Source organism: Spinacia oleracea, chromosome 5 (assembly GCF_020520425.1).
Source record: "Spinacia oleracea cultivar Varoflay chromosome 5, BTI_SOV_V1, whole genome shotgun sequence".
Lineage (NCBI taxonomy): Eukaryota > Viridiplantae > Streptophyta > Magnoliopsida > Caryophyllales > Amaranthaceae > Spinacia > Spinacia oleracea.
In genome coordinates, this window is record NC_079491.1 from 113,106,339 (window position 1) to 113,120,068 (window position 13,730).

General features: G+C 32.5%; 1 protein-coding gene and 1 long non-coding RNA gene across 3 annotated transcripts; both read left to right on the forward strand.

Moving 5' to 3' along the window:
• Window positions 1–318: 318 nt before the first annotated feature.
• On the forward strand, window positions 319–6,947 carry LOC130461141 (uncharacterized). 2 transcript variants are annotated; one of them, XR_008921523.1, is made up of 5 exons: window positions 319–2,468; window positions 4,233–4,334; window positions 4,412–4,537; window positions 6,346–6,446; window positions 6,576–6,947. It is a non-coding gene; the product is annotated as an uncharacterized lncRNA (long non-coding RNA). The 2 variants fall into 2 exon arrangements; XR_008921522.1 differs by lacking the exons at window positions 6,346–6,446; window positions 6,576–6,947 and having other exon boundaries at window positions 323–2,468; window positions 4,412–6,337.
• A 1,893-nt stretch (window positions 6,948–8,840) lies between these two features.
• On the forward strand, window positions 8,841–9,758 carry LOC110778206 (auxin-binding protein ABP19a-like). The gene has a single exon (XM_021982773.2). The coding sequence runs from the start codon at window positions 8,954–8,956 to the stop codon at window positions 9,614–9,616; it is 663 nt and encodes a 220-aa protein (XP_021838465.2). The 5' UTR covers window positions 8,841–8,953; the 3' UTR covers window positions 9,617–9,758.
• Window positions 9,759–13,730: the final 3,972 nt, after the last annotated feature.

Here is a 13,730-nt window from a genome sequence, read left to right on the forward strand (position 1 = left end):
GGTAAGAATTTGTTGAAGGGGATAGATTGATGAAAATGCTTCTTTGGGCTTTTCATTGGGTAGGTTGTCATTATGTATTCTCTATCTCTATTCTATAAGTGAAGAGCTGAGGGGGTTTTCGGTAATAACACTTTTGGTGTCCCCAATTAAAAAGACTAAAATAGCCTCTAACATTTCACAATTAATTACTGATTTTTGAAACTGAAAATCAAAACAAATCAAGAAAGCTTTAAGAGTGCCTAAATTTTGGGCTAATTAACCCAGCAATTCACGCATATATCATGCATAAACCCAACAAGGAAATAATTCACGCATAAACCCAGCAATTACCCAGCAGTTCACGCATATATGTGATTTAAATTAGGAAATCCAGCAATTCACAAATCTTTAGTCAAACCATTGTAATATTCTTACCGTTAGTTTAGCCTTAGAATGCAAATAAACTCCTGAATTAGTGGAGTAAGTTACGCACATCAAGGCTGTAAATTAGCTTTGTCCTATTGTATATATTGTAAAGCAGAAGGCAAAGAAATTACGAACCACAACCAACAATCTAAATACAATTCACAACACCTCATTCAAAAAAAAAACCTAAAGCCACACCAAATATTGGTAAAATTAGTACAATGAAAAATCAAATTCAAAGCTAAACAAATCAGTCCAAATTAGACGAAATATCAGTATGAATAGTAAGGCTCCCATCAGAGCGCAAAAGAACGTAAGCAGAAAAATCTTCACCACCACAACGGCGACGATGGCATCGGCGTCAACGGAAGTAGCAGCCGGAAAGCCACTGCAAGGGGAAGAAAATCACCATCTTTGTTCGAACATACGACTTGCGCAACACCGATGTTAAATACCCCATCACAATTTAAGGACAAATTAATATCCACCAAGATACAGAAGATCAAAAGAATTGGTACATCTCCGTCCAGATCTGGAGATTTGAACCACACACGAAAACTCGGGTAAGATAGAAATTCAGAGATGTGGGTAGTTTTTCCATTTTTGCAGATGTAATCATGCATATTGAGTGAAAATTATAGGGAGGAAGAGAGAGAATGAGTGAGTAACTATGGTTTGGTGGTTTAGTTTTGTGGTTCTTTTAGGAAATTGGTGGTTTAGTTTTGTGGTTCTTTTAGGAAATGAGAGAGACGTGGTAAGCAGAGTTGAGTTGTTGACCATACAGTTGTGAGGCAATTACCGGTAATTGCTTTTCATTTCTTCAAGTAAATTCTCATTTTTTATTTTTATCTTTACTTTGTGGTAAAGATCAGTATCCAATAAAATAACTTCCTGGCTTTTGGATTTTTTTTAATTTAATGATAATGATATTATTGTCTGTATTGTATTATGGTGAAAACTTCATCCATGTGTTTATTTAGCTTTCTAAGCTTTTCTTCCTATAAGGCAAAGAGTAACAATGTAGTATCTCTATTATATAAGCCAGCTCCTGAGGGCTTTTAAGTAAATTAACTTTTCGTGTCCCCAAAGAAATTTACAATAACACCTCACACTTTCACCCAGCTACAAGTACGTTGTATAAACAGATTTTGTAATTTTGAAAATTGAGCTACATCCCTCTAATCTCTCCCCCAAATCAGGAAAGGGATTTAAAAATCCCTATAATCTCTCCCTTTAACCTCTCAGCTCACGTCATTAAAGAAAAATAACCAAATAAAATTACAAATTGATTACAGTTTCCAAAACAAAATCCCTACAATCTCTCACCTCTCACGTCAGGGAAAAAAATCAAACAAAATTATAAATTGATTACATTTTCTAAAACTACTAATTATCTTTTTTCTCATTCATCAAATCACTGTAAACTGAGTTCCATTAGAGAGTTCGTTGATAGCAAGCTCCACCACCGCCAATACAGGTAAGTACACTCTTCTCATTGATTCATGCACAAAATAAAAACAAAATTTTGTGTTAATGGAAATATTCGACTGAAAAATATATGACTTGCATCGATTTGTAATTTTATAGAGAAAACGGGTCATTGCAACCTAATTGATTATTCATTATTTTTTTTGCAGATGAAATTGGTTATTGCAATGAAATTGATTATTAATTAATTTTTAATTATTCATGAAATGTGAAATAAATAATGGTTTTTGCAGATTTTAAAGTTCGGTTTTTAATTAATTATTTCAGATTTTTATTCATGCTTTTAGCTTTTTCTTAACACCATCTGATTAAATGTCCATATCACTCAAACAAAATTATAAATTGATTACAAAATTTATAAATTGATTACCAACATCTGATTAAATGTCCACATCCGTCAAACCAATTTATAAATTTATGATATTGTTTATAATCAATTTATCAATTTTCAGAGTGCTTAATTTAATTTGACAGATTATAATTTGATTAAAATCATGAAAATCTGAAATAAATAATGGTTTTTGCAGGTTTTACGATTTGAAGTTCACCACGCATACAATTACCAATGACACAAGGTATATTCCCCATCAATCTCTTAAACAAAAAATAAATAGTAATATGCATGCTTCTGTTGATTTTAATTAATTATTACAGATTTTACATCATGCTTTTCATTAAATAAGATGTTGTATGATTTTAATCTCTAATTTCATATTCTATTAGTTTATAAAAGAAAGAGAGAAAAAAACCCACCTTTTTTTTATCGTCAGCAGTTGCAGCAACAGAGTCCATCCATCCCAATATGATCGAAACCCAAAATTCGATTTCCTGGAAATGCATATACAATAACCCAGATAACCCACACAAAATTAACCCAAAAAAAAGTTACATTAAAAAGTATACGCAGACACCAATAAACCCTTTTATTATTGTAATTACCCTATTGAATGCCAATTGAGAAAAATCACCAAAATAAACAAAGGAAAATAAATTAAGGTTTCAAGAGGGATTCACCAAACTCAATGAAGGTTTCAAGAGGAAAACATGGGTTTCAAGTTAATTGTTACACTCAACAGCAACCAAGATTAGCTTAGATAAATGAATTATCTAAAACTCCACTCTTGGCCTTTATTTACCGGAATAGAGATAAATAGAGTAAACGAGAAGGCCTTATCCTTACCCTTTTATGCGAGCCTTCAACCCAATATTTGTTAGGATGTAGGTCTCAATTTACCGGTTTTTGTGACATATTACATCAGTGTCCTGAAAACATCAAACACGAAAATATTAGAACCGGAAACTTCTCAAAGCAATAGCCAATGCAAATCAATTTTATCCATTTACGGAGACAACTTGCTTTCTAACAAACTACAAATCAAATTGTAGAGTACTTGGAGAGCTCACTAATAGAAACCATAAGCTCCAAGAGTTTACAACAATATCTCATCGTATTTCCACTAAAAAAATGAGTTATTGTAACAATTAGCACATAAATAAATAAGACATTAATATCCACATTCCTTCTAATTAATTAAACAAAATTTATACCCAATGTCAGAAACTCCTGCAACACAGTGCCTGATAAAGCTTCTTTTGTTTATCATACATACATACAAATACAAAGACATGAGCAAGAAACAATTGAAAAAAATTAAGCAAACCCATAATTCTTTCTGATAACTTATTAACCCCTTAACCTTTAACAACTTCCATTGACAAAAACAACACTTAGTACATCATAATTGGAAAAAATCCTCAATTACATTCAAGAGTTAAGTTCGTCTTAGGCGGCTGAGAACTACACAATTGGAAAATGCAGTCTTGATCAACCAACATTCACTCACGCGTACACAAAAATTGAATGAGTTGATTTATTCTTCATCATTCTTTCTCCTTAAAACCCATAATTTTAAGCAAACCCATAATTATGAAAAAATTAGCGTCTATTCTGACAAAAAGAACGGAACTTTTAGAAGACCGAAACTTAAACAGTTTTGATTTACACAAGCTAGCTATAAGTCTATATCCAATAATATTTTTTTTTCAAAACTTATGATTACTTAAACTTATGAGAAGCCCCATGACATGGTGATTCAAGGTGCTACGTTAATTGTATTACATCCTATCCTGCTCGCTGTCCACCCAGCTAACATTTATAACTCTTAAATCATGTCAATTATATAACAGAAAGATGAATCCTTATGAACACTAAGCCAGTAGTCAAGTATAAGAAAAATTGTGTGTTACCGTGAGATTGCAACTCTCTTTTATGCTGATTATATAGTCTTTTGAACAGATGTTCCACAATATTGATCTCTAACATCACATGTTCATTTCAGTTTCATCCCGGGAAGAATGTTGGAATTGGCAAGGACCATACAATCTTTGCTCTAATTGATGGATTAGTGAAATTTGAGAAGTATGGTCCTGACAAGAAAAAGGTTAGTTCTTAGCAATTTTTTTGGGTATGATTTAATCATTTAAAACATTCACACAATTGACATCAAAGTTATGCCAGGTGAGTGTTTATCCACGAGAAATACAGCCTGAAAACCCCAACAGCTACAAAGCAAGAAGAGAAGGATATTCTTTTCAATCACAGCTAATCATGGCATCTGATGCCACTGATAATGCTGATGAAAGTGTAATCTGCTGATAACCAAGTTTTTTTTGAAAAGATTTGCATTCTACTTCCCTCTTTTTGGCTTGGTTTTCCATCTATCTTTTGTAACTAAGTTTTTCACCTCCTTTAAAGTTTACTTCCAAAGTCTATGTAGATCATTTGCACCAAAAGCGAATCTGTACTATTTGTGATATATAGCTAGCTAAAATTAGTGAAATCAATCCTTAAACTAAACCCTAAATAACCAACAATTTTCACAAACCAGTAATTTTCACAAACCAGTAATTTTCTCAAACAAACCCTATGAAAACCCAATAATTTTACCAAACACTTAAAGATAATGAGTATACACCATGAAACAATCGAAAAAAAAACATATAAAATCAAATGCAAAGTATTTCTGCTCACCATATCTGCTAAAGCGTGCGAGATCCAAGGGTTTCTAATCGCCATTTTTGTTCCTCATTAGTTGATTGAACTTGATAAAACCCAGAATTAATTAAATTACTTTTATGAGTTTTCTCCAAATTTGGAAAATTGAGGTTGATTTTTTCTGTGGTTTCCAACAAATCGAGAAAATATGAAGTGAAAGAGAAGAGGGAAAGGAGGGAGACGATCCAGAAGTTGATCCAGAAATTGAGAGAGGGAAAAGAGAGAGACGATCCAGAAAATGGATGCAGGAAATGAGAGAGAAAGGAGATAGACGATAGGAGATAAAGAGATGAGAGAGAGAAGGACAAACGGGAGATAAGAAAGAGGGATCCAGAAAGAACCATTTGTGAATAAAAGGTACTCCCTCCGTCCCGGAATACTCGACCCGGTTTGACCGGCACAGAGTTTAAGGGACTTGAATTGACTTATTTAATTTAATAGGTAGTAGTTGATAGTGGGGTATTATTTTAATGTAGTTAGGGGGAGGTGGGTTAAGAGGTGGGGTTGGGGGAGAGTAGGGGTTGAATTTTTAATTATTTTTTGTATGGAGTAGGGGGTATGTGGGTTAATAGGAGTGGAGTGAGAAATAATATAATATTGTTGGAATATTTCCATTTTTAGAAATAGGTCAAGTATTAAGGGACGGTCCGATAAGGAAAACAGGTCAAGTATTCCGGGACGGGGGAGTATTTGAAAAAAAAAATCCAATTAATTATATTCAATTTAAAATAAATTAAAGTTATTTCTTTTGGTGACAAACATAATAATAAAATCTCTAATCATTCTACATTAATTTAAAGCCTTTTAAATAAAATCTATTTTAATTTAAATAAAATCTTAAAATAATAATTTTAAAAAATTAAGTTACGAAAAATTTAATTATCCATTTCCAATTTATCATCATTTTTTTAAAAATTTATGAGTTTGTTACTGATTTAGAAAAAAAGATATTGAAAGTAGAAAATGTAGGGTATCAAAATAAAATATTTAATTTATTAAAGAATTAAAATTTCGTTTTAGCGGAAAAGAAAAACAAAAGGCATCAAAATAAAATATTTAATTTATTACATAATGAAAACTTTCGTTTTAGCGGAAAAGAAAAACAAAAGGAATCAAAATAAAATATTCATTTTATTTTATATTTTAACTTAAAGCTTCCGTTTTAGTGGAAAAGAAAATACTTGATTTTAATCTAAATAAAACCATAAAATAATCTTTTTAAAACAAATTAATTAGTGACTAAGTTACATTATCTACTCTCCAATATAAGTCGTACAAAATTGTGGTGTTTAATTTACGAGTTTGTTACTGATTTTGATAGGGATATTATGATAGAGTCAGTAATTGGTCAATTGAGTTATATCAAAGATAATGTCGGTTATTATGACCCACTGCAGTATCCGCTACTGTTTCCTTATGGTTCTTACGGCGGTATTTAAACAGAAGTTCGACTGGTAAAATGTTGACATGCCGAGAATTCTATGCATACACATTTCAGGTGCATATTTCTAATAACTATTTTTGTCCGTCTTATCCTTAAAATCTTATACTTATATCTTTCTGACCAAAACAAGTATTTTGTGTTATTGACGCGACAACATCTTGATTATCTAACCTTGACGGGCAGTTGTCTACTCCAACAATTTGTTGTCGATAACTGTGTCAAAAGGCAAGCGAATAACTTGAGGTGGATTGCAATCAACCAAGATAAGATACGTGCTAATTTATACAAGGGTTTAGAGAATTCTTTAAATGTTGGAGAGCATAACTGAGATTCTGATTTTTCGTTGAGATATGTTAGTTGTAACAAAATAATTTTAACTTTAATTCATACTTTCACACGCATCGGGTGCATATAAGACTAGGATTTGATAATGTTGTGTATGTTTTTTATATTGTGCTAATATTTTTTTTTCAAAACTTTTCAACCATGCGTTTGTAATGAAATTTTCCAATAGGTATTAAACTATTGGTTAAAAATACTTTTCTGAAAAAAAATATAGAGATAGTTATTCTACGATAAGAAAACTTGATTTATTAAGTTGGTTTATATGCATTCTAAAATTCACGCACGCATCGCGTGCATAAAATACTAGTTCTATATGTGTGGAGGGGATTTTAGTAATCCAAGGGGGATACCAAAGTGAATTTACTAAAATAACACACTCTCTTCACTTATATAATAGAGATAACTTTGAATAAGATCTTATAAGTTCTTATAAGGTCCTATAAGTCAAATAAAGTCATACAAATTTAGTAAGTTCAATTCAAGTTAAGATAATTTCAGCTCATATAAGTTGAAGATAACCCACCCTAAATGGATCTTTACTAAATTGTACTCCCCCGACCCAGATTAGTTGTTACACTTTCCTTTTTCATCTGTCCCAGATTAGTTGTTACACTTCTAAATTATGAATGACCCCACAATTATTATATTGTCTCTCTCTTCCCACTAAATTTTTTTTGTCCTCACACTCTCTCTCATCCAATTAAAAAAATATTCCATTAACTCATATCACATCTACTTTTTCAAAAAAGTACTCCCTCCGTCCCGGAATACTCGACCCGGTTTGACCGGCACAGAGTTTAAGGGACTTGAATTGACTTATTTAATTTAATAGGTAGTAGTTGATAGTGGGGTATTATTTTAATGTAGTTAGTGGGAGGTGGGTTAAGAGGTGGGGTTGGGGGAGAGTAGGGGTTGAATTTTTAATTATTTTTTGTATGGAGTAGGGGGTAGGTGGGTTAATAGGGGTGGAGTGAGAAATAATATAATATTGTTAGAATATTTCCATTTTTAGAAACAGGTCAAGTATTAAGGGACGGCCCGATAAGGAAAACAGGTCAAGTATTCCGGGACGGAGGGAGTAACAATTAATAACCAAACAACAACTTATCACCTAAAACTTTGTGCATAGATAAGATTATATATAAGTTTATCTACTTTTTCAAAAATGTTTTTCTAATTTTTTTCCCAACAGGAGTATATATATCTTTTTTTTCTATCTTTTTTTTATAAACTGTTTAAGTATGGAAAAAAATTGGAATACAAAATATGACAACTAATAGATACCACAAAATAATTTGCTTAAATTATTTTTGGTAATGTTTTAGTCAAATAGGTATATCAAATGGAAATTTTATTTATCATGACTTGTTTTATGAAGGGAAATATATCAGTTAAACAATTTATTAAAAAATGATCTAATAATATTGTTCGATATACCGTGCCTTAACGGAATCTAATCTAATACGGAGTTGATGTACAGGCAAAATAGGCAAAATATAACTAGTTGATTTACACATGCATATTTACACATTAGGAGAAAAGTTTGGAGAATAAAACAGGCAAAATATAACTAGTTGATTTACACATGCATAGTTCAACACATTTTAGTTTCCTCACTTTTCCATTTACCAAACAAGCTAAGCTTATGGAATTCTCTTATTTCCACAATTTTACACACATTTTCTCATTAAACTAAATTTCCCAAATGCACTATAAATTTTGCTAATTGTAGAACATCTGTTAGTTGCTTTTTGATTCATTCTTGCTGTTGTTTCGGTAAATTTGGCAATTTGATCAATCAACTATTCCTCGGCTTATTCCTTAGCTTCTTTCTGGATTAGAAAAATTAGAAAAAATTTCCAGAAAAATTGAATTTGTGCTACCATCTTATTCCTTAGCTTCTATCTGGATTATGAATGAACGACACCATTCTTTCAACTCTTCCAAGTTTGTGTTTACGTGGCTTACGTCCTAAACTTCAACAACGTAATGGTTTACGTATTAATCACAACAAGTATAATCGTACGAAAAAAAGGCTATTATTAAAAAGGCTATTATTAGCTAGCCTATTTATCGTCTAAATTGCGAGATTTAATTTCTACTTTTGCTTATCTTTATTTTTCTTAGGCTTCTTCCATATATGTTCAGTGAATAATTTATATAAATTGGGTGCAAATTGTTACTAATTTTCTTACTATACCGATCAAGCTTTCAATATGAATAGTCTTGAACTTCTTTTCATCCTCTTTCTTTTAGTCCCTTTGAGCCATGCTACTATTATTGAAGTTGATTTCTGTGTTGCTGACCGTAGTCTCCCTAGGGGTCCTGAGGGGTATCCTTGCAAAAATCCAGCCAAAGTCACGGCTGATGATTTTGTTTTTACTGGATTCCGTGGTGAGAAAACCATCACAAATATATTCCGTCTTAACGGAACTGTAGCAAATCACGATACATTTCCGGCCTTGAATGGCTTAGGTATTTCCATGGCAAGGTTAGATTTGGGTGTGGGTGGAGTTGTCCCCGTACATTCTCACCGAACATCAGAAATTATTGTTGTTATTAATGGGACAATTATTGCAGGGATAATTGACACAAACAACACAGCATATTATAAAAGATTAGAAGCCGGTGATGTCATGATTTTTCCACAATTCTTGCTTCACTTCCAAGTCAATATTGGTAAAACTCGAGCTTTAGCAATTGTTAGCTTAAACGGCGCAAATCCAGGCGCACAACTCACTACACCAGCCCTGTTTGGTGGCAATTTACCAGCTGAAATAGCTGCACAAATTACCCTCATAAGTCCGGAAGAAGTGAGACGCTTGAACATGATATTTGACAGAATTGACACAGCCTCATATACCTCATTTACTGCTTGAAACATTTGCTTCATATACAACATACACTGCATGTATAATAAAAGATTTATGAATAAGTGTAGGTACCTAATAGCACAATTCTAGCTACTGCTGCAGTAAATAAAAAATGAGGGTAATTAAAAGTTTGTGGTATACCCCTTTAATTTGTACACTAGCAAATTGAGCACATGTTTCAACTGACGTCCGCTAGACTTCTCTACTTCATTCTTCGATCAATCTTATTACCGTAAACATGACACCGAGAAAAAATACAAATAGTCCGGTTCATAATCTAACTTCAATTATTACCATCCCCATTTGAAATTTGAAATTAAATGGTCGTAAGAAACGATGAAAGTTGTGTCACTACTTTATTAGTGTTATCACCCGAAAAACTTACGGACTAGAATTAATTTTACGATGAAGTCATTTTAGTAAATGGTGTCATTCTATGGGATAGTCTATAATACCTTCATGAAAATTTGAATTAATCAAATTGTATTAAATACATAATTAATCCAAAAATTTAGGAAAAGTTTAATGCAAATTTACAATCTATGTTATATTCCTACGAGAAGCAACATGATTGGAAAAAAGTCAAAATAAGATCATTAAGTGACAACAATTTAAAAGATGCAAATAATACATGTAATATTCACTTTTCAAGATTAGGAGTAAATACAAAGTACTAAAATGCATCAAATTATACATTAAAATATGTTATTCAATTTTCAAGATTAGTAGCAGACAGTATCTGTATTAATTAAACACAAGAGATGTAGGAAAAAAACTACGCTTTACTCGGTAAAAGATAATGTACAATACAAAGTACTAAAAAGTAGTAAATCATACTCCGTATAATTATACATTAAAAGATGCAGGAGCAACAACAAAATATATAGTAACAAGGTTGATTAAAAATATTGGTAAAATAATGTGTAGTTCTAGAGTTCTGTATTGGACGGAAACGAAGATCAACATACGCAAGATCGAAGGTCAAAACTAATATCTGATATTTTTAGGAAAAATCAATATCTGATTCGGTTTTATAGGTTATCGCTTCAACCTTGCATAACATATTTTAGGTTGCTTTGCTCCTGAAATAAAATAAGTATTTCAACAAGTTTTAATCTACTATAACTACATACTTTTCTAATTTTAATTAGTTCCTATTGAATTTAAAATTAAAAGGGAAATGGTTTACGTTTATATAGCCTAATAGACGGAAAAAGAAAATGTTTTTCTAGAGAGAGGGGCTCTCCCTTCTCTCTAGAAACCCTAGCCCCAAATAAGAAAAAATATCCAGATCTAAACTAAAGACCTCAAAATTCTAGCCGTCCTCCTAGTCTTCTTCTTGCTTCCCTTTCATTTTCCAGCCTCGGTGATCGATCCTCGTCATCTTCCTCAGTCGGGTCTTTGGAGATCAATCTCCTTTGTCAGCCATTTCTCTCATAATTTAGATCAAAGATTTTTCTTTACTTAATCTAGACAACTAGTAAAGAAAAATCCTTTGTTCATATCCAGACAAATTTGCTAGTCTACCCTTCATCTCTCATTTGGGGTAAATCTAGTTGGTTGTCAATTTATTTGAACTTAGTTCAGATTTATTGGCTTTTTTGGAATTTATCAGGAAGGTTTTGCCATGTTTTGCTTGGCTTCGGTTAGTCCTTAACAGTAAAAAGACGAGTTCGATCTTTAAGCTTAGCTTTCTCTTCTCGGACTTCTCCAGTAATTCCTACTCCGTATTCATTTAGTTTGTATTTGATTTATTAATTGTAAATTTTGTGGAGTTCGTATTTGATTTATTAGTTGTAAATCTTGTTAAATATTTTTTAAGTTAATTTTTTTGGGTTAGTTTTAGATCTATTAGTTTTTAGATTTTCTTAGTATTTTTTCTTGGTTAGTTGTGCAGATTGGTTTTCTTAGTATAATTTCTTGGTTTAGATCTTCTATAGGGTAGGTGTAGTGTCGGGCTTCGGGTTTGTATTCTTTCGGAGGATGGAGCGTCATCATATATCGTTCGGCTAATCGTTTATCTTTGAAGTCATCATATACCATTATCAACGGGAAATCCCGTCGCTAAAAGTCAATAATCGTAGATTAACGACGGGATTTTCTGTCACGAATCTGTCATAAAAAGGGGCCGTCGTTAATGAAAAATTCCGTCGTTAACCCGTTGTAAAAGACATTTACGACGGTTGTTCCTGTCTTTGTTTGGTTGTTATCCCCGTCGCAAAAGGCTTTTGCGATGGGATTTTTTACCCGCGTTATTAGGTTGTCATTAGACCTGTCAAACGGGTCGGTCGGGTCGGGTTGTAAAAAATTATTTTCGGGTTCGGGTTGAATTGGATCGGTCACTTTCGGGTTCGGGTTTACAAATGCTTGTTCAAGACCCAGAACTTTCGGGTTCGGGTCGACCCAACGGGTTGAGAGATTTTAAAACGCGCATTATATTTTCATTAATTTAGGGGCAAAATTGTCAAAAAGTACCTTCTTTTTACCTCACTTTGTGAACTAGTACCTTATTTGTTCAGTTTTGTCAAATAGTACCTTGAATTAAAAAACTGTATTAAAAATGGCACCTTAGAGTAACAATCCGGCCAAATTGTCAACTTTCCGGCCATTTACTCCGTTTGTTGGCACACTTTGAGTGGGAAAAATACGCGTGTGAACACTCTCTCAGCAATTAACCACATTCAAAATTTTGGTTGAGAATTCCAACGCTCTTTCTTCTTCCCATTTACTACACTGCTCTCATTACTTCACTCAACCACCATTTTCAGTAAAAATAAAACCTCAACTCTACAATTTATCTCTTTCATTCTGATTTTCCTTTCACAATATTGATAAATTTGTCATGATTCAACAAAAGACGATTCCAAACAGATAGGTAATCTGGATTACAAGTATAACCAGAATACATTTCCATTTGCAAAATCTCCTTAACACGAGAAATAGACTGATCCTTCATCCGAGAAATCAGATTACGAATAGCTCTTTTGCTGAAGCTCTAAGGGAGTGGGATATGAGATTATTGGTTGGTATTGTTGTTCTTATGAGATTGCTGGTTGTTAGTGTTGTTTTTATGATATTGTTGGTTGGTAGTGTTGTTCCCACCAAAAAAAACCAGTTTATTTTCCTGCAAAAAACTTGAGATGGATATGAGATTGTTGGTTGGTAGTGTTTTTCTTAAAAGAGTTCGAGAGGCGCGTGATTTTTTGGTTTGTTTGTTTCACACGCACAATATTTTGGAGGGAAGCATGAGTCAATGGCCGGAAAGTTGACAATTTGGCCGGATTGTTTCTCTAAGGTGCCATTTTTAATGCAACTTTTTAATTCAAGGTATTATTTGACAAAACTGGACAAATAAGGTACTAGTTCACAAAGTGAGATAAAAAGAAGGTACTTTTTGACAATTTTGCCTAATTTAGGTGATAAATATACAAAATATGGACACATGTTAACAAATTTTCCTACTCAATGTCAAATTCAACCATAAAATGGTGTATAATTCAAATTAAAATCATATTACACACAACAATAGTAAAAACAACGTGCTTATTATGCTTAAATTTTCGCATAATCTCATTTATTACAATAAATACAATGATTTTTAATCGGTCGGGTCCAAAACGGGTTCGATCGGGTTTTGACCCATTACTTTTCGGGTTGCTCGGGTTCGGATAAAATCGGGTTACGGGTCACAAAATCTTGTTCAGGACCCAGTATTTTCGGGTCGGGTTCGGGTCGGTTTTCGGGTCGGGTCGATTTTTGACAGGTCTAGTTGTCATTAAAGATACAAATTCTTGTAGTGTATTAAATTAAGCAAATTTTGTCTTTTGCCACATAAAAAAAGCCCAATTTGTGTTTTACAATCTAAACATCTCAATTTTTCCACCACATAAAAAAGTACAAAAAACGTTTTACCACCTTTTAACAGCAAAGTTGACGGCATCGTTTAACAGTAAAACACAAATTGGAGTTTGTTTTGGGTGGTAAAACACACAATTACCTTGAATTAATTTCATTATTACTTTCACAATATTAAAGTTTAAGAGTATTTTAGGAAAAAAAATTTAGAAATAAGAAAAATTTGCCAAAATTGACATTTTATAGTTCAAAATTTGCGAGAAAG

Bases quoted from the DNA above. Each gene is read 5' to 3' on its own strand.
- LOC110778206 (XM_021982773.2), top strand. From the start codon at position 8,954: ATGAATAGTCTTGAACTTCTTTTCATCCTCTTTCTTTTAGTCCCTTTG.